Consider the following 21,605-nt stretch of genomic DNA (forward strand, 5'->3'; position numbering starts at 1 on the left):
ATGGCAGCTATGGGCTGGCTGCAGTCAGTGCTAGGAGCAGTGCTGAGAGTGGTCGGGTTGCACTCAATGCTAGAAGCAGGCAGGCTGCACTCAGTGCTAGGTGTAGGCGGGTAACAGTTGCTATAAGGGCATCACCTGCTGCGATGAGTCTGACTGGGGTCCTGGGTGACCTTGTGCAATCACGAGTGGTGTGGCAGCCAGCCAGCACAAAAAAAAAGAAAAGAAAAAAGGCAGGGAAGAGTGTCTTCATGGACAGGTTTGCTAACTTTTATGAGGGAGGCTTTAAACGAGATTCACAAGGAGATGGGCTAAACACAAAAGCCAGAGCCAGGATAAAACCTTATTAAGGACAAGCAATAGTGGAAGCCTTAGCAATGTTCTTAGGGAAGAATGAAGAATGTAATGTTTTTAAACTCAGTCTTTACAAATATGGTCAGCAATTTGCAGCAGCAAAGATAGTGAAGGAGACAAAGGAGACAAAGGGTGCCTATACACATGCTCCGACATGTTCTAGTTAGAATGCGTTGTGGCAGACTCGATTAATCTAGCATCACCACAGTGTCACGCATATAAGCCCCTGAGGGTTTAAAAATGGCCAAATCAACTTTAGGCAAAGCATCTTTTGGCCATTTTTAAACGTGCGGGGGCTTAATACATAGATGTTTTAGTTTTAGTAGAGCAGTATTTTAGTTAGAACAGCTCCCGGGGAACCACTCTAATTAAAACCCCTCTCCTCTACCCCTGAGCATATTTATAAGGACACAAACAGCCTACAGTAGTAGAAGAATAGGTTAGGGATTACTTAGAGAAGCTAGATGCTTTTAAGTCAGCAGGGCTACCTAGGACACAGCCTAGGGTACTGAAGGAATTGGCTGAGGCAATTTTGGAGCCATTGGCTATCATCCTTGAAAACTTGTGGAGGTTAGGTGAGGTACCAGATGGTTGGAAAAATGCAAATAAAGTGCTCATCTTCAGGAAAGGAAAAGAAGAGGATCCAGAGAACTGCAGTTTAGGCAGTCTGACCTTAGTACCTGGAAAAATCATAAAGCAAGTCCTTTAAGAACTGAGAGTGAAGCACCTGAAGGAGAACAAGGTGTTCACAATGATCCAGCATGGATTCATTAAGACCAACCTGATTTCCTTCTATGAAAAAATATCAGGCTGTATGGATGGGGAAGAGCAGTGTATATGTACACGTGTACATGTCCTTTGAATCTAGAAAGGTCCTTGACACTGTTTCCCACAACATTATCATTAACAAGCGAAGGAAATACAGGCTAAATGAAAGTACTGTAAGGTGGGTACATAACTGATTGGATCATAGTGTTGAATGAGCAGTCATCAATGGCTCACTGTTTACCTGGGAGGGAGGTTCTCCAGGGTTCTGTCCTGGGTCCAATGTTGCATAATATTTTCATTAATTGAATGGTAGGATCAAGTGCACACTTAGGAAATTTGCAGATGACACCAAATTTGGCAGAGTTGTAGGCACTCTGGAGGGCAGGACCACAGCTGTCACTTTCTCATTTGTACATCTGGGCTTTCTTTTACCCTGACCCCATATAGAGATTTTCTCTCCTTTGGCTTATCACTAAGACTACCATCCTCTCTTCTTCCTCTGAAATGTGCTATCACAAGTATGTAAATTAATAATGGCATGATGTGCAAATGAGACTACTTTTGTAGTAGCAGTACCCTATGGACTATTTTTTAAAATCTATTTATAGATATAAAAGAATAACATGTAACTGCTCATATAAAAACAAGTGCATAATTTGCTGTATTATCAGCACCCACATCCTTTTACAACTTGCTATCTGTTACTTTTCTTGCACTGTTAGTTCCTTCACTCAAGAGCCATGCTACATTACACGTAGACACAGAGCCAATCTAAGTAGTCCAGCCTTGACTTTTGCCTATGTAGGCTTACATAAAACAAGTATTGGCAATGTCTCTATCTAGAGATAGATATCTTATTCTGGAGTCTCATTATACCCTCCTTTAGCTTTGAAGCTGAGTCTAACCAAAAAGTGAAAACTCTGCATTGTGGATACTGGGACTTCTTTAGGGCTGTGCAAACAGTTATTCCATGTGATGCAGCTGGGAGAGGGTGTGTGCGTGTTTCACATTTCAAAACCAGACACCATAGTGAAGACAACAGGCACATACAATTAGTAGGAAATTTTGCATGTTCCAAATCTTTAATTTTGAATCCATAGTTTTGTGCACTTTAAACACTGTATGGGGGAAACATTTTTCTTTCTGTTCAGTCCACTTTCTCCTACTGGGAATGGAATATTAGTTTCTAGTAGGGTTGGCAAGCTGGCCAATTGACCGGTCAAATATTGTCAACTGACAAGTCAACTGACTGTATAATTTTTTGACCAGCCAAAGATAATAGCAATTTTTTTGTAGTTTTCTTGGCAGAAATATGATGTTTGGATCTATTTCTTAATGGAAAAATCATGCTATTTCTGTGTTTTGTTTGGACCTATTGGCAATTTTTTTTACAATTTTAACTGATATTTAACTGGTCAATTGACTGAACTTTATTTGACCAGTCAAATACCCAGCCCTAGTTTATAGTTCCTCATTACTATCCCAGAGGCAGTTGAAAGGCAAGTCTTTCATTTCCTCCTTAAGAGCCATGTCGAACCTCTCACTCTGTGCCACTGTCATTATCTTTTTCCAGTCTCCCACGGTGCCTGGGGAGGGAAGGAGGCAGAAAAGATGTATTAGCGCATACCTGCTGCTTACACATTTTGTTGCATTTTGGATGAAACCTGTGTCTGGGGGAAGCTGCTATGAGTGAGGACAATTCCTCAACTGCTGAAGTGCAATGCCCTATAATAGTGGTGACCAACCATTTGCCCAGTGGGCTGGATGGTCAGTATCCAGTCTGTCCATTTGGTGGTCCCCATCCAGCACCTGGTCAGGCACATCAGGGCCCCATCCAGCTGTGCCAAGAGGAGCAGAGGGAAGCCCAGCCCTGATTCAGCCATGCAGTGGAAAGGGACTTTGCACAGCCCCAACCTGGCCCTGAAGAGTGGGAGGGGTATGGTTTGGCCTATATCTGGCCCTGTGAGTGGAGGAGGCATGAATGGCTCCAATCTGCCATGTGGGGCTTGGGATTTTGGTAGTGGGAAGGGGTAGTAGTACTCTCCTGCTGCCAAATTTCCCACCCATGGGGAGTCCTGCAAGTTGGAGACCAAGGCTCTGTGGACCAGATTTTTCCCACAGGCTGGAAGTTGAGCACCCCTGCTCCATGGGATTAGAAATGTAAAGAGGCAGGCTGCCAGAGGAGCAAAGGATTAAGGTGCAGCTTGCAGGGGAGATATGGGGGGTGGAGGAGGCAGGGAATAGTGGGACCAGGGACCAGAGTCAAGGGTCAGGGGAGCAGGCACAGAGGGGCAGGAAGCAAGGGAGCATGTAGTAGGGTGTGAATAATTTTCATTTCAGGACCCCATTTCCACCTACTTGGGATCGCCACCCATTGAGCAATATCAGAAAAGAAGGTTTGTTGTAAACTCCTGACACTTATTCATGACCCTCAAACTGAAAGTTTCCCATATATGGAGCACAAAATGAACACCTATCTCTCTCTCACAGACACAAGATGTTTGCTTCTTTGATTTGATTTTGTTTTGTTCTGGCTAGATTCACCCATGCTGGCTAGACTCCCACATGTGAAACTGCTACCAGCACAGCAGACCAGCTCTGCTTTGCAGTGCAAGTGCTCATCAATCCCACGCAGGCTTTGGTACCCCAGTCATCATCACCACTGCATCTCAGAACCTTTCAGTAGTGCATTATGTGACATGACTAACATCTCTAATATGGGCTTTGGTAGGACTGAATACATCCTATTGGGCCTGAATGTTTAAGAATGCCTCACATAGCTCAAAACAACTCTGTTGGCTCAGTCAGCAAGAAGCTGCAAGTACTTTCAAGAGGGAATACTGTTTCCAATTAGATAACAGTTCTTTTACCTGAGCAGAGCAAGCCCTCCACCTGGGTCAGGAAGTAATTCCAGGAGGGGCTGCCATGGGAAGTACTGTGGTACATTCCTCAGCAAAATTATAATCTCATGCCCAGAATTGAAATGATCAGATGAAGGCTCTGTGATCTGATATTAGTTCAATAACCCTGTCCAATCTCTCCACCTCCTGCAAGGTAAGAACAAACTCTTCACTGAATTCACTGATGCTTGTGCATGCTATGAACCCCCTGGGGGCACCGAGGGCTGTGTTCTGGTTCCTGTGGACCGGAGTGCCTATCCCTGGCACTGCTGGGTTGGCTTGAACCTCACAGCTCTGTCTGGCCACTCTCTAGATCAAACAGCTGTATCACAGACCATGGCTCTGCCTGACTGCTCTCTAAAAAACCTAAGCTGTATCTTCCTCTTCCCTTGACTGTTCCCCAGGGCCACACCTCACAGTTCATAAAATGGCCCTACCCCAGGCTCCCCTCTTTGTTTTGGGATAACCATCACTTCATCCAAAAATGTGGGGTGCAGGCAACTTGTCTTTGGGAGTGATACTCCTCTTCTCCACCATTTTGCAACTATTAGTCTCTTCCCACAGGCAGAAGGGCAGAGACTCCTTTCTCCACAGTCTCAGATCAGTCAGAGCTTTTAGTGTCAGGCCTGTATCACCTTGTACCAGGCAAAAAGTTCCTTTTAACTTTTGGGAAATGGTATTTGAGATACTGATACACAAATATTAAACCCTGCTTTCAAATTTTATCCCCACAAAGCCAGCTGTTCCTAGGGCACCAACCATTCACATTGGATGCATCTACAAGTTGCCGTATCATGACATTGCTATGGCGCTATGCCTCAGGACTTCCTTTTGGAAGTACTAAAGCACGGCGCAGTTATTGTGCCGTGTGTGCAGCGCATAGTTAGGTTTCACTGCTAAGTCGCCATAGCAGCACACTATAACTGGGGGGTGTGCTGCTACGGCAATGTAACCGGCAAGCATGTGTAGACCCATCGCCGTAGTGCACCATATGGTGCATGTCACTACATCACCATACGGCAATGTATAGAGGTGCCCATTGTGATTGGAAGTTGTCAGAGCTAAGCTCAACTTTTTGTGAAAAGATTTCATGGGTTGAATACTTGACTGCATTTAGCTGTATCTACCTTACCTTTGCGAAGAAATTGCCCTTTGCTTTTTTCTACGAGAGTGTCTGGCAGGAACTCATAGTTTGCTCTAGGATCTCTTTTCATGTTTTCAAATGTAGCCTGCTCCACAACAGAGTCCAGTTCCTTTTCACTCAGTCGCTTGCCTAAGAAGTTGCAGATTTTCAGCACAGCACTTCTGAGATCCTACAAACAGGATTATGTTATGTAGTTAAAAATGTTTAACAATCAAAATAATAAAATGATAGAAAAAAAGAATAATAGGATGTTGTAATGACCTTCGATCAGTATCCTAGGCCCAGCTGGTCCTGGTTTGGCAAACAGGGTAACCAGTCCCCTGAGGCCACAGGCAACTGCTCCCAGCCACTCCAACCTAAATAAGGCTAGGCCCAGTCCACAGTACTTTGTCTGATACAAAACCAGTACCATCCACACAGCCTGATACTCAACCCTGACCCCTCTGCACTTCCTTGACTAACTTACTGGAATTCTGGCTCTTACCACTGGTATACTTTGACTTCAGTGCTGACTGAATGCAGTCTCTAGACTTCACCTGAATATCAGGCAACAATCCCTGACCACCCAAGTTCCTGTCCTGAACAGGAGACATTTAAACAAGAATGGAAATCAAACCACCTTTGTGTGTCCTGCCATCATTTGAGAGGTTTGTCATAGCTGCCAGATTTGTGTCTTTGGGGTTCATCTCAGAGCTTCCTTTCAGAACCAGAAGCAGAAAGTCTCAGCATTTCAGGAGTAGGAAATCTTCACAAAGAGTGTACCTTTCTTCAGATATTAGTCTTTACATTATTCCTTTCAACTTCCAGTGTCAAAAGAAATGCTGCTGCTTCTTCCCCTGTTTAACTCAGACATTCTTAAGCCTTGCTATATTTTTAAGTTCAATTAAAATCAGGTTTAAATTCATATAGTTCAGTAAGTGGAAACCCTTGAGTCAAAACTCTTAAATGGGTTTATACCTGTCATTTGTGATCCTTCTGAAGGTAGTAAGACATCAGAAAAAGAAGTGCTGATTGGAAAAGGACAAGTTCCTAAATAAAATGTATATGTTGTAGCTGTTTTCACAGAATTGTACAAACAGAGCTGGAAGGGACCTCAGGATGTCATCTAGTCCATCCATGTACTCAAGGTAGGACCATCTCTGACTAAACTATCCTAGTTAAATATTTATTTAACTTCCTTTGAAAAGCTTCCAAGGATGGAGGTACACAACCTCTCTAGGTAGCCAGTTCCTGTGTTTAGCCATCCGGTGATAGTATAGGATTTCAAGGGTTTTTTTTAATAGTTGTTCTCACTGGTTACATTATCACAACAGTTATTAAATTGTTTAATTTATTCAAGCCTGAAATAAAAAAAAATAATTACAAATGACACTAGTTCTTCAGGAGAAAGGGGTTGTTTCACAAAAATATACATATACATTTTTTAAATGACTTCATTACAAGTCTTTCATTGAAAATAATTTGAGCAGCTTTAGCTTATAGTAAAAATTCTCGTTTATTAAAAGAAGAGAGCCAAAAGGTGGGTTTGAAAGATGTTGTTCTGTTAGGCAGACAACAGATGAATAAAGCAAGGTAATTAGCTGCACTAACTCTGTCCACAAGTATCCTACATGTTGGTCACAAGTAACCTACATGTTGTCAATAAAAAACAAAGACAACCTCTTGCAGTTGTCTCCATTTACCTGGTTGTCACAGCAGAGGTAGACTCTATTTTTGTTTTCTTTTTCTGTGCTCTCAAAGTATTGCATCAACATTGATTGTTTTGTATTGTTTATCAAGTCATACCAACCATGTGTAGGAGCAACCCACATTTTGTTAGCCATCGACAAGGTAGAAATTAGAAAATCATTCTTTTCTTCCCTCCATTTCACTGTCAAATTGTGTTAGTTATACAAGACAACAAACTCATTACAAGAGCTGGTCAAACATTTTCAGTGGACAGTTTTTATAACCCTTTCATTTTTCTTGCTAAAAATATAATTTTCACAGACATTGTTTCCCACACCCCTCCCTCCTTCATTTTACTACTATTCTTTGATCAAGAACCTAAAATGACATTTTAAAAAAAATTTTGAGGATTACAGACTAAAAACTCAAAATATAAAGTTTGGAAGAAAGTTTCTTGCAAGCACATTTAACTGAAACTTTCTACAGGGAAATTAATCTTTTCCAAAACAGCTCAATTTGTGATTTATGCCAAAAATCATAAATTATTTCTAAAGCATGGGCACATTCTACCCTCTCAGTAAGTTTGGGCAACACACTATAATAGACCCTATAGGACTCTTTATGCATTTTGCAATATATAGCATTGTATAAAAATAAAGAAAAAGAGTCCTTGGAGCAGGAAATAGAACAAAGGCTTCCCCGCAGCTATTTGAATACCTAGGCACCAAACTAGAAGAGTCATACCTCTTCTTTCCATCCAATCTTCCACCAAAGCCAGATAGCCAGAGGGCGGGTGCTAAGCAACCCGGAGTGGAGGTGACTACCCCCGCCACTCCGCACTGCCGAGCCACTCCAGGTTTCCCTGCGAGGAGCGTGCCCCAGGGTAAGTGGTGCAGAGAAGCCCTGGAGAGCCGCAAGTACCATGCTGGCAAGCCACATGCGACTCATGAGCTACAGTTTGGCTACCAGTTTGGCTACAGCATGTGCAAAAGCAGAACGCTGGATAAATAGGGAATTATAAGGCAAACAGGTCAGAGGTGGTGATTTTGCCATATCCCTGCAGATAACTGGGACCAGTTTGAGTTAGCCAGCTAGTAGCTGGCCTAGCCAACTTGGGGCCAGTTAGCCTGTCTGCTGCCCTGACTCAGAACACCTCTTTAAACAACATAAGGTACAGCCCATTGAAAATTAAGGGTTTAACTCCTATTTGGCACATAAAAACCCATTGATTTCAATGGGATTTTAGGTGTCTAAGTATTTTTGTGACAAAATGCATTTGCTGACTACTTGGCTACATTTTTGTTCATTAGCCTCACTCACCTTCTTCATCTCCTCAAAGGTAAGGAAGAGAATATTGAAATCCTCCCTGTGGGTATACCAGCCTCTGACATGATCCAGCCATGAGCTATAAACCACTTATGAAAAAGAACAGTAATAACAATAATACATTTTATAATTCCCAACAGAAGATTAGTTAAACTATCAATATTATCAGGAAAAGGCTATGGAAGCAATTTATCACATTTTCTCTGCCACATACTGTGCTTAATTTCCAAATAATTAATTTCATTTCCCATTTTCATTCACTACCTTATCTCAATATAACTTTCATCCTAAAACCATAGACCAAGCAATGTCCATCTTTTAATCAGGGTGAATACAGGACAAGTTGTAAGTTTAGAGATTCTGTCTGCTATGTGATAACTACAAACTGGTTGTACTTTCGGTATACATTTGGATGGCATCCTGGAACATACATTTTTATCCAGAATAACCTATTTACACTCACATTTATGCTATCCTATTTACTTTTGGAGAGCCAATAATCTCAGGTCTAGAGTTAAATTCCTTTGTGTTATTATCCACAATCGCTGGTTATCTGGTAATCTTGGCTAAATTCCTCAAAGAATCTTTAGCCTTTTTAGCATTGTCACATGGCAAATTGAAGAGTTTGCAGCAGTTTCAGCAAAAACAGAATATTCTTTGAGTTAAATATGGAATGACCACAACAATAAACACTAAAGATTCCCTGTTTTTATCGATGTGGTTAATAAAGGCTATTTTGATTTAACTTAAATGTTACATTTTCAGTGTCATATGCTGTAGGAGTAAAAATATGGTGTTGTGAGGGTGTTATAAATCTCAGATATAAAATAAATACATAATTTTTTGATTGACCACAAGATGAACATGAACCTTCAGTGTGATGCTGCAGCTAGTAAAGTGACCAAAATGCTGGCTTGCATCCATAGATGCTTCTCAAGCAAATCCCGGGACATCATTCTCCCCTTGTACTTGGCCTTCATGAGGCCGCAGCTGGAGTACTGCGTCCAGTTTTGGGCTCCACAATTCAAAAGAGATGTGGAGAAGCTTGAGAGGGTGCAGAGGAGAGCCATGTGCATGATCAGAGGTCAGGAAAACAGACCTTACGACGACAGGCTGAGAGCCATGGGGCTCTTTAGCCTGGAAAAGCGTAGGCTCAGGGGTGATCTGATGGCCACCTATAAGTTTATCAGGAGTGCCCATCAGGATCTGGGGGAACGTCTATTCACCAGAGCGCCCCAAGGGATGACAAGATCAAACGGTCACAAATTCCATTGTGATCGATTCAGGCCGGACATAAGAAAGAACTTCTTTACTGTCTGAGCCCCCAAGGTTTGGAATAGACTGCCACCGAAGGCAGTTCAAACACCCACTTTGAACACTTTCAAGACACATTTGGATGCTTATCTTGCTGGGATCCTATGATCCCTGCTGACTTCCTGCCACTGGGGCAGGGGGCTGGACTGGACGATCCTCTGGGGTCCCTTCCAGCCCAAATATCTATGAAATTTATGAAATAATAGTAAAATGAGAATAGGGGGACAGCTAAGGGCTTGGCTTATGGAGCTGAGATAGGATGTGGCATTGCAGCATAAAGGTGATAGTTGTGTGTTTAAAATAACACTGTTAGTACTGGGATTCTTAAAAAAAAAATTGTAGTTCCTCCTAGAAAACTACTTCAGTGTTTTTTTCTGCAGCGTGTATCATCATTTGCAAACTCTTATCTCAGCACATAGGTGCTGAAATGTATTTCAGTCCTCATTTTAAGTTTCAGACAGAGCATCCAACAGAGATACACAAAGGAACCTACCTTCGATTGGTGTGAGGCACAGGGCTATGCAGCTCCCGTGAACTGTGCCAGCTACTGTTTTCACTCCAGCCTTAAACCCAAGTTTTAGGACTGGTTAAGTAGGGAGCATGATTATGCTTTCTGACTCAATCTATTATGTATGCGGGTAAAGTTTAAACTGGGTTCTGCTCAGGGAAAACAACTGAGCCTTTTATCTGAAAATGAAACCTTACCTTTCCCTGAAAGAAACCTCTCCATTAAAGTATTCAAATCTGGGATTGTCTCAAGGGCGATCATGAACTTGGAAAAATAAAAATATGAAACCATGACATCCTTAGGGTTCCTGGCAACATAAATCACCTGGAAAGAATTAACAGTCTCAAATATATCGGATGGCCAGAATTAACCTAAATACCTGGGAGTTTTAACTGTTATTGTTACACGTAATACTAAATATTGCTACATATATTAAAAAGAATTAAAGCAAATGCATAACTACATGTTTCCTGTAATAGTTAACTATGTGTTTTTACCTTTGCCAGCTCTTCTTATACAAAAAATACTATTAGAACTTTTTAAAATCCAACATAACCTCATGCACGTGTTTAAATGTATATACTAAAGTTGTGTCATTAATACTACTCATCTGTGAGGAGACAGATAGCTTCACAAACATGCACAGAAGTGAGCAAACATTTCTTTTTGTTTGTGTGCATCTTTCCCACCAGAGAAGAGGGCCACAAACATTTTAAATCTCTGGAAACATGAAGGAGTTTCTGCAGGATTTCCTGCAGGAAAAACAAATCAAGTCAAAGAGATGGGTATTCTGGGAGTCTTATTTGAAACCCAAGGCACAGAAACTTTCCTTCATGGGAGATCTGAGGGAAATTTTTTAAACTAGCATTTTGTCAACCAGCCCTAAAATCATGTCAGGCTAGCACTGCACACCTGTCGCATAAAAGCCTCTTGTTGTAAACTAAGAAAATCACCACAAGAGGGAAGATTGTGTTCAGGGTTATTGTGAATTCCTTCTTCTTCAGCTGTATCACCACAAGATTGGTCCCCTTGCCTTTGACAGGACCGGAGGGGAAGGAATGGAGCCTTAGAGGAACCCAAGATCTCCATTGCATATGGAGGGGAGAAGATTCACATCTGGAAGCCCGGCGGGGCGAGGGGGATGCTCTTCTGAAGAAAGAAAGAAGTTGTGCTTGGGAATTAAATTGTAGAGATCATGGCACCTACTTTTCCTCTTCTGTTTCTCAGACCTCTTGGAACTAAATAGTAAGGCAGGTGGGTGAAAAAGAGACGAGGTGATGACAGATTGGCTAAATCCAGATTATTTACATTGTACTCCAGCCATGGGACTCTATCCATTATTACAATATCTTCTGTTCCATTGCGATGGCCTTCATAAAAAATTAAGCTCAAAATATTCTGGGTCCACACAGTTCCTGAGAAGGAAATGAATTTCTGATGAGTATTTTTAAATTAGGGTAATAATTCCTGAGAAATATAGCAACCCTCCTCCTACTGCACCTAACAGCACTAATAGATTTTAGGCATCCAACACTAAATTCAATCCTATTCCACCCTGCCTGAGCCCACGGGTTTTTTCAGGCAAAAATACACTAACAGCATTGAGAAGAGGAAACAGAACTAAGGTTCCTTACCACCATTCAGAGAAGTGCCTGCCTCATTGATCTACAGTCAAGCTCCATCTTGCTTGTCTTCTTCAAGCTAAAAAACTGACATTCTCTTCCATGCAGTGGGCCATAAGAACATAAAATATCATTTACTGGGGCCATTTAGCCTAGTATTCAGTCTCAAACAGTTGCAGTGTGGATGCTGAGAGGGAAGGTGAACAGGGCACGTCCAAATTCTTCCACTCCCTGCTCCTCTGCCATTGCAGCTTCCAGCAATTACTTGATGTCCCCTAATTTTAGTAGTTTGAAAGAGAAATAATAAAACCCTGTATACTTTCTACACTTCATTTAATATTTTTTAGACTATCACATCATTCATCAAGCGTCTCTTTTCTACTCTAAAAAGTCCTACCCTATTTTGTTTCTGTAACCCGGGCAGTACTCCAAGAGGTACCCCCTTTCCAATCGAAGGGATCAAAGCAGGTGCACAAGCACTGTGGGAGGTGTAGGGACTCTCCTCCCCCTATAGAGCAGAGCCAGACCACCAATGGGGACTTAACTATATACCTTTTAATGAGGGAACAATACTGGGAACATAACAGGCATAAATCAGAGGGTATAGTGGACACTATGATGCCCCAAGGAGGCAGGATTCAACAAAGGTTAGATACTTACAATCATTGACAAAAGACAGGGTTAACAAAATATAAAACACAAACAGCAAAGCAAATACTGGTTGGTGAAATATAAAAAGGCACAACATACAAAATGTCAAATGACAAGGAAATATAGGGCCTAGGTACCTGGAGGGGGAGAAAACACTATGGCCCCTTTCCACTGCAAGAAGATTTGCTTCTTGCTAGCTCACTCACCCCAAGTCATCTCAGCTGGGACTTGAACGCAGCTCTCCCATGTGGCAGGCAGAAACACTGCTACTACTAGTGGCACCACTCCAGCCTGTGAAGGGTCTTGACTTGCCCAGAACCCCAGTCTCACGTTGAGCTGCCTGGCCTCGATTGGAGGAACTGGAAGCAGAGCTGGGAACCTCTCAGGTCACTGCTCAGATCCTTGTGGAAGGTGGGGGAGCCTCTCCTGCTGGCTGCAGCTTCTCCTTGGGGATCCTGGAGCCCAGCGGGGGGCCTCTCTTGCCAGCCACACGCTGCGCTGCTGAGGGCCCCACTGCTGCCTGCAGGTCCTGCTCTTTCAGGCTCTTCCAGGGCACTGCTCCTGCCCCGCTGGCTCAGCTCTCGCCAGCTCTGTGAATCTCCTTCCTTGTTGTCCCTCGCTGGTCTCTCCTGAGTCAGCCCACGCTGCCCCTTTTATCCCCCCTCCAGGTGACCCAAGAGGGCAATCAGGGGACATGGGGGGGGTGAGTCTCTGGGGCCTGATTGGTGTGGAAGGGGAATCCCAAGTCCTCCAATCATCTTTTACCCCTTCAAAACCCCATGGGCTAGGTCACTTCCAGCTAGCCCATCACATTTCCTTAAACATGGAAGCCCTTCCTTACCCCTCATTATTCTTGATGCCCTTTGTACTGGGTTATGCCTCCTGTAACCTGACCCAGGAGCCAACTTCTAGGCCTGTGCAAAGCAGCAAACATTCACTTTGGATTCAGATTCAGCTGATTCAGAGGACAGTGATTCGATTCAGAGATTCGAATCACTGTCCTGATTCAATTCGGTCAAATCAGATCTGAAAGATTTGGCACCACTTCAGATCTGGCCATAGACTAAACAGGCAGCTGACACAGGTGCCTCCAATTGGTAAGTCTGTTGGGGCTGGGAAAGAGGGGAGGGAAGGAGCATAGGGGAGGGAGGGATTGGGGCTGAGGCTGGGACAAGCTGCCCGGCTGGGGTTGGAGAGGCACGTTACTAGGGGAGGGGAGCAGGGGAGTGCAGGATGCCAGCGCAGCAGCACTGAGAGCGGGGTCTCTGCCTTGTTACCACTTGCCCAGCTGGCATGGGGAAGGGAGGCACGATGCAGACGCAGCTCACCCCAGGTGGAAGGGGGCAAGCGGCAGCAGAGCATAGTCCGCACTCCCAGCACTGCTGCACCTGCATCCTATGCCCCTCCCCTCCACACCAGAGTCCCCCCACTCCCAGTGCTGATGCAGGTATGGCAGCACTGGGATCAGGGGCTATGCCCAGCTGCAGCTTGCCCCTTTCTGCCCAGAGCAAGCTGTATCAGCTTCACACCCCTCACCTGCCCTGCACAGCTGGGCAATTGGCAGCAGGGCAGAGCCCCCGCCCCCAGTGCAGCCTCACCCACATTGGTGCTGGGAGCAAGGACTCTGTGCTGTTGCTGCTTGCCAGCTGGCTCAGAGGGGCTGGGTGGTGGGCGCAGCAGCATTGGGACTGGTGGCTATGCTCTGCTGCTGCTTGCCCCCTTCCACCCAGAGCGAGCTGTGCCCACATCCCACCTGCCTCCCACCCCAGCTGGGCATCCCGCACCCCCTGGTCCCCTCCCCAAGTCCCGCACCCCCACTCCAGCTGCGCAGCTTTTCCCAGACCCAATTTCTCCCTCCCCCATGCCCCTTCCCTTCCCCCAACCCCAACAGACTTAACAGCTGGAGGCAGCCGTGTCAGCTGCCTGTTTAGTCTATGGCCAAATCTTTTCTGAATCTTTTTCCAAATTGATTCAGATACTTCAGATCAATTCAGAGCTTTTAACTGGTCTCCCGATTCAATTCAGATTCAGAGATTTGGTCCTCGAATCACGCTGAATCTCCTCCAAATCGAATCATCTACCAAAGCTTTGCACAGCCCTACCAGCTTACTCATAAAGGTCAGTCTGCTCTTAGTTCCAGTTTCCAGTCCATTTACTTTACAAGTGAAAACCTTATCCCCATAGCAAACAAAGCAAGCAACAGCATAAACAAATGTGCAAATTACAAACAACAAGTAAAACCTGTAGTCTTTCCTCAGACCTTGAGACTTCTGACCTAATACCTTTATTAAGAATAGAAGTCCTAACACTGACTAGTCTTCCAAGAAGTTTATCTCACCTGTGACTCAGTGGGCATGTCTACACATGCAATTAGTGCACATAAATAAACTCCAGAGCTTATTGCTCCAGAGTTTTTTGCTCCCAGGTGTGCCATTTGAATATGCACCCAGGAGCAAACAACTCTGGTGCAATTAGCTGTGGAGTTTATTTATGTGCAGCACATGGAGTCTGGTCAGAGCAGACCCAGCTGGCAGGCAGCCCCAGGGGTCAGCCTGCCATCTCAGGGCTGCTCTAGCTGGTTTTAATGTGTTGCACAGAAGCTGGCTGGGGCATAAGGGTGCTTCGGTGCAGAGCTAGCTCACAGGCAGCCCCAGCACTGAAGCAGCCTCGTGCCCCAGCCAGCCAATGTCTACATGTGTGCTGCTTTGCATGAAAAAAAACTCTGCAGTAGGGAAGTACTTCTAAATAAAGTACTAGCCTACTCCAGAACTCAGTCCTGTGTGCCCTAATAGGAATACACGTGTAGATGTTGAGACATTTACTGCACAGTTAATTAGTCAACTCTGAAGTAAATGTCTCATGTAGATCTGCCCAGTTCCTTTTATGTTACTTCCCTCAATTTCATTTATGCTAATTTGGCCAAACTTAAAGCTAACGCAGTTAAAAGCCTACTCAAGTCACTATAATGCAAGCTAACAGGATTCTAACTCAACATAAAGGCCTACAAGTGCTCAGGCACAGCCAGTGTTCTCATCTCCCCTGCTTTTACCTATAACACACTACAGGAGGTAGCTGGCATTTCTAGTATTTGTCTCATACTTGTGCATGAGCATCTAAAGTGGCAATCTTGGTCTGGACTACAGATTTTGGGGAATCTTTGGGTAAATGCTTAAAAATGTAGAGGGCAGGATTTGATGCCCTAGGAAGTCCCTTCCAGATCTAATGCATTATCTTGGTGGCTGTCCTGGGAAATGGTAGATGTGGTTCAAACCCCCTCAGGATAATGGGAGTTTAGAACTCTGTTTCACATTTCCTCGTATCATACCCAAGGAAGTCCAGGTGACTATCCACTCTGTTCTACATATCTTAAAAATTTATTGAGACAAGCTGTGCTTACTCTCTCTGTGAAACTGAGGAACCACCTTTTAGTGTTCTCTATGGCAAACAGGCATGGCTCAACACCAGGCTTGCAGAACTAACAAACAGAATACATAAATACATCAATACAAACAGCCATTTACCAGGAAGAGAGCTCTGCATCCAGCCATGAAACCTATCACAGCTTCAGTCCTTAAAGGAGGAGGAAGCAGAACTTTCCAGACATACATATTTCAACAACTACTCTACAATCCAAGGTAATGTTATAAACTTCTCCAACCACACTTTCAGCTCAGCTGAAGTGTCTGCACTATCCCGTGACCTTTCTTTTTCTTCTGCTTAACAACTGAAAACAGTGCAGCTATATAGAGGCCTTGCTTTTTTCTGCTGCCTAACACTGAGGAAATATTCCCATGACAAGTAACCATGCAATGACCAACTTGACATAGAAAGGACACATAAACAGTACAAAAAGAACAGCTCCTGGACTCCACCTGAGGGCCACAGCACCAACCTCGAGACCTGTATATAAACTGTTTTACCTCCATACCCACTCGGAGATTGCAAACAACCACATTTACATTACAGTCTCAATCCTGCTGAATGAACAGTCATGCTCAGCCTTATATATAACCCAGATATTATCATACAACAGACTGATAAGGAGGACACCATTGCTGCCATTGGCAAAACAGTGTACATCTGGGAAACTTGAGAGACAATTTTCCAGCACAGAGTTTTATACTCTCCTGACAGAGGACCCCATGCTACAAAACTAGAAGGATCTGGATAAACTCTTACAGGTTCTATCTTGGGAAAGCCAGGAGAGGATAACTGTTTCCACCTCCCAGGAGCCCAACTTTCACTTATTAGCCAAGATCCACAAACCTGGCAACCCAGGATGCCCCATTTCCTCTGGCACCATTATGGAACGAGTTTCTGGCTTCATGGATTCTACCCTATCCCATCTATTTGAAAGACACCACATATTTCTTATAGAAAAAACTGGCCTCCATTGACAAACTTCTAGCTAACACCATATTAGCTACTGTGGATGCCATGCCTGAAGGTTTTATGTAGTGCAGTCCCTGGCTTTACTTAAAGCTTTACTTTTGCTCAGAGATACTGTAGGTCACCTTGGTCCACCCATGCACTGGAATGGCTCCAGATCTGCCAGAGGGCCTAGACAGAGGACAAAAAATGCTCTTCCCTTATGTTCAAGCTGAAGTATTCAAGGAAATCTCAGAAACACAAAGTCCTGCACTCAGGTGCAATTTCATTCCGGTCAGTACTCACAGCTTTCCTTCCTTCAGCTGGGAACTATCATTGCTAACAGAATTTTGCTAACATATTCAGACAAAGGCAAATAAAGACTTTAGGGGTAGTACAGAGGAAAATATGCCAGTATTACTATAAAAAAGATCTGTGAAAAGCTTCTAGCAATTATTTTCCAGCTTAAATAGGTTTGGTGTATAACCTGTAAAGTATTGGCCCTTTGTCATTAATTAAACATAGGAATGTACTAAGTTAATACCTCAAATGAAAGGCTGGCAATTTGAAAGACTGACAGATGCTGACCTCTCAAAATGTGGCCTCTTGAAATGATGGAGTAAAGGAGAGGTGAATAAAGGTATGATAACAAAGCCAGGTTGACATGTTGTCAATGATCCTACCTGATTTGGGATATGTAGCTAGGAACACATCACTATCTCTAATTTCAAACTCCTCCAATGAATCTATGCCTTCAGGTGTGATCAACTTTGTTGCAAAATAACATCCTCTGTGTTTGATCAGGTATTCTTCTGAGGGCTCCATTTTGTCTTGTATGTAAGGAATCTGGAGGGAAGAGAACATAAGCTTATATCATTATTGTTTTTCTGTCATCTTTCAAAGTGACTACTTCAGTATGACATGAATAAGGAAGTCCCTTGTCTGTTGAAATAATTTCATAGATTTCATAGATGTTAGGGCTGGAAGGGACCTCAGAAGATCATTGAGTCCAGCCCTCCGGCCAAAGGGCAGGAAGTCAGCTGGGGTCATAGGATCCCAGCAAGATAAGCATCCAATTTACTCTTGAAGGTGTTCAGTGTAGGTGCTTGAACCACCTCCGCTGGCAGGCTGTTCCAGACCTTGGGGGTTCGGACAATAAAGAAATTTTTCCTTATGTCCAGCCTGAAACGGTCTTGCAGGAGTTTGTGACCATTTGACCTCGTCATCCCTCGGGACACTCTGGTGAACAAACATTCCCCCAGATCCTGGTGGTCACCCCTGATGAACTTATAGGTGGCCATCAGATCACCCCTGAGCCTGCGCTTTTCCAGGCTAAAGAGCCCCATGGCTCTCAGCCTGTCATCGTAAGGTCTGTTTTCCTGACTTCTGATCATGCGCGTGGCTCTCCTCTGGACTCTCTCAAGCTTCTCCACATCCTTTTTGAATTGTGGAGCCCAAAACTGGATGCAGTGCTCCAGCTGTGGCCTCACCAAGGCCAAGTACAAGGGGAAAATGATGTCCCGGGATTTGCTCGAGAAGCATCTATGGATGCAAGCCAGCGTTTTGGTCGCTTTACTAGCTGCAGCATCGCATTGCAGGCTCATGTTCATCTTGTGGTCAATGATGACTCCCAAGCCTCTTTCTTCTGTAGTGCTAGCCAGCGTAGCACTCCCAAGCCTATAAGGATGCTGCAGGCTTTTCTTCCCAAGGTGGAGAACCTTGCATTTTTCAGTGTTAAACACCATCAGGTTCTTGTCCACCCATTTGCTGAGCCTGTCTAGGTCAGCCTGGATCACCCGCCTGTCTTTTGGCGTGGACACTTTGCCCCAAAGTTTGGTGTCATCGGCGAACTTGGCCAGTCCGCTTCTGACTCCAATGTCCACATCATTAATGAAGATGTTGAACAATATGGGTCCAATGACAGAGCCTTGGGGGACCCCACTGGTCACAGGGCACCACGATGAGTGACTGCCATCAATTACAACCCTCTGGGTCCGACCACGAAGCCAATTTCCCAGCCAGCAGATCATGGTGGACCCAAGGCCACAATTGGCCAGTTTCGCCAAGAGGTGATCATGGGATAACAGATCCTGTGCAGGAGCGGCAACTTGCTTAATTGGTAAGTCATTGAGCTTCTCATTATTTTCCTCTTTAACCCCTCCACCCTCTGTCCCTGTCTCTCTTGCTCCACTGTCCAGTAACAGGAGTAAAGGTTCCCTGTTACAGTCCCCTTTCTATAAATTTTGATTATTATCAATGGAAATATTTTTCCATTGGTCTGTGACCGTGAAGCAAATTTGGTGTTTATCAATGTTTAACAATAAAAAAAATCAAATCCTACACTCTAACTATGGAGTGGTGGGGAATCAAGAGCTGTACATGTAACTGTCCACGTGTAACATGTGGCATTACAAAATGTAGTGCCTGTTTTAAAGACAACCTTTTTTATGGTGGCTCTGCCATCCTTGTAGCACTACGAACAGCCTGAATGTATGCACAATTGATTTTTTTAGGACTATGTATGTATGTGTATGCATATCTACTATGTATATGATATTGCAAAAGTAACCTGTGTCCAAGGTCTTTGCAACATTAGACAGTGACACGAGCTGTAGCAAAATCCATAACTGTTTCTTTTTAGTTGTAGGCCAAAGCTACCAAACCAGAGAAGCAAAAGATCATACAACAAAAATATCTGGGAAGCAAGCAGTTTGCAGTTTGTTTGCTGATGAAACAGCCAGACTTGACAGGGCTTGGGACTTCATCAGTTTATTTCTTACTGTGGTCCATTGAAGCCTGAGGATAGAAACCTACCAAATTGCAGTTCCCAGGGAACCGTTTCAGATCTCCCTATTAAAATAATGGATCTCTTATCTCAGGGGTCAGCAGGCTGAAATAATACAGCTTGTCTAGGGCAGGCCAGTGCTTTGGAACCAAGCACCACCATGTTTTTTCCACCCAGTGCTAAATTATGGCTGACATTCATGTGACCCCGTTGCTGCTGGACACCACAGAATCTCCCCAGGGCCAAAATGCCACTGAATTACCCCACTGCCAAAGTGGCACTGATATTTGGGTTTTGTGGGCCAGATAAAATTTCTTGGTGAGTTGGTTCCAGCCTACAGGTCACAGGTTGTCAGCCCATTTCAAATATTACTGGGGACTTGTTTTGTTTTTGTACACACACCACTAGATACATCTATGTGTCCCACGATAAACTTGTTAGAACTTGTTAGAACACACAGTCCAACAAATGTCTGTCTAGGGCTTATACAAGTTTCTGCCTAGTGCTTTGAAAATAAAATATGCTCACACTCACCAGCCTTTCAGTCACCTTAAGGAAACCCTTTCCTGTGCTGTTTTGTGACTGATCCTCAGCTTCCTTTAGGCTGATCCTCAGCTTCCCCTCCCATCCCAACCCTTTTCCCCCTTTTCCTTTCCTCTCTTATTTTTCCCCCCATTCCAACTCCTTAAAAATATTGAACTTCCTTTTATGTTTTGGCTGCAAGGAAGATTTTGGCATAATAAACACAGAGAAAAAGAGCTGGTTTAGGAGAGCCATCCTAATGTAGAAGAAAAGAAATATAACTTTTCTACCAATTAAATCCCATCAGAGTTAAACAGAAATGCAGCCAGGCCCACAGGCTGCAGCAGTGGTGGTCAATAGAAACCCATTTTCCCCTGACCTATACAAATAGTGTCAGTACAGACAAGGATGTGGTAGATATGAGGAATCTGAGTGTGACATACCATATTTATATAAATCCAAGACAAGCCTGAATTTATGATGAGCCCCCAATAATTGGGTTCTATACATTACAAATTTGTTATAATTTTCCATATATAGAATCTAATTATTGGAGGGTCATCTTAAATTTGTCCCCAACTACAGGAGAGGTGCAGGCAGCTTGACCTCTACACTTTGCTCCCCTACCAGTTGCCCCAGTCTTGCCTTTGCCCCTGCTACCTATCCCCGCAGCTCCTGCCCCCCCACCTGATCACCAAGCCAACTCCATGTCACACTACTGCCCACCCCAGACCCTCACTGCTTCTCAACTCTCAGTGCCACCTGATCTCCATCACCCACTATCTTCTGATTCCCCACACACACCGCTGCCCCATCCCCAGCCCAATTCCCCATGCCCCCATCCTCAACGTGTGTTTCTGTCTGATCCTGGACCCTAGCTGCTAGCCCCTGACCTGCACTTACTGCATTGCTCTGGCTGCTGCTCTAGCTCCTGCTCTGACTCCTGCTCTGGCTTCAGGTCCAGGTCCGGGCCAAGGTCAGAGGTGAAGTGCTGTACCCAAATCCAAACAAGGCTTGTTTTTATCCACATTGCATGAGGGAAAAAACCTAGTCTTGGATTTGAGTAAATACAGTATCTCACAGTGAGTATAGGCAGACCTAACAATATTATTTCTATTAAAGGATACCAATGCAAGCTGTTATTATGTAACTTATGTCATCAAGATGCTGTATATGTACACCTGTAGCTAAACTTGAACTGTTAATTCGGGGTCAAAATTAGGGAAATTTAGCTCATTTGTATTGCTGCGGGCTCATGCAGTCTTTAAATCAGAACAGGTGCTCCCCTTGCCCTTTAAAAGCTATTTGTCCATAGCCTCCGACTCTTAGAAGCTGAGCTATGTATCAATTACCAATTAACAGCATCGTTGTGTGATTGATATTTAAAAGTTATGAATTACATTTCTTTTTACAATTCAACTCCTTAATGCATACTGCTGGTGTGACTTCTTTGCTGGGGAATACCTGAAAAAACACTACGCATTCAAATGCATACACCAGAGTAGAGTGGAAAATAGACCCAATGAATGAAATCTATTTGCTCATACACTAAAGATATCCCCACCTCCTATGTATTATGCACTGTTTTGCATCCAGATTTCTTGAAGTGGGTTACCAATAAGATCTATATCATTAGCCCCATTTACACACATAGAAAAGAAAGTATTTTAACATAGAA

General features: G+C 43.8%; 1 protein-coding gene across 1 annotated transcript; it reads right to left on the reverse strand.

The window, feature by feature from the left end:
* Positions 1–2,580: 2,580 nt before the first annotated feature.
* On the reverse strand, positions 2,581–17,445 carry LOC149873065 (amine sulfotransferase-like). Its single transcript, XM_090031437.1, has 6 exons — positions 17,304–17,445; positions 11,186–11,394; positions 10,177–10,303; positions 8,152–8,246; positions 5,152–5,332; positions 2,581–2,705 (listed from the first exon to the last, which is right to left on the reverse strand). Exons 1-6 carry the CDS (start codon positions 17,443–17,445, stop codon positions 2,581–2,583), a joined length of 879 nt encoding a protein of 292 aa, XP_089887563.1.
* Positions 17,446–21,605: the final 4,160 nt, after the last annotated feature.

This window comes from Crocodylus siamensis, chromosome 1, assembly GCF_052110815.1.
Source record: "Crocodylus siamensis isolate JL-2025a chromosome 1, ASM5211081v1, whole genome shotgun sequence".
Classification (NCBI taxonomy): Eukaryota; Metazoa; Chordata; order Crocodylia; family Crocodylidae; genus Crocodylus; species Crocodylus siamensis.

Bases quoted from the DNA above. Each gene is read 5' to 3' on its own strand.
- LOC149873065 (XM_090031437.1), bottom strand. From the start codon at position 17,445: ATGGAGCCCTCAGAAGAATACCTGATCAAACACAGAGGATGTTATTTT. The intron at 11,395-17,303 runs GTAGGATCATTG...TTTCCTTCTCAG, and splicing joins AGCTACATATCCCAAATCAG to GAACTGTGTGGACCCAGAAT. The intron at 8,247-10,176 runs GTAAGGTTTCAT...CTTTTTCATAAG, and splicing joins GAGGTTTCTTTCAGGGAAAG to TGGTTTATAGCTCATGGCTG.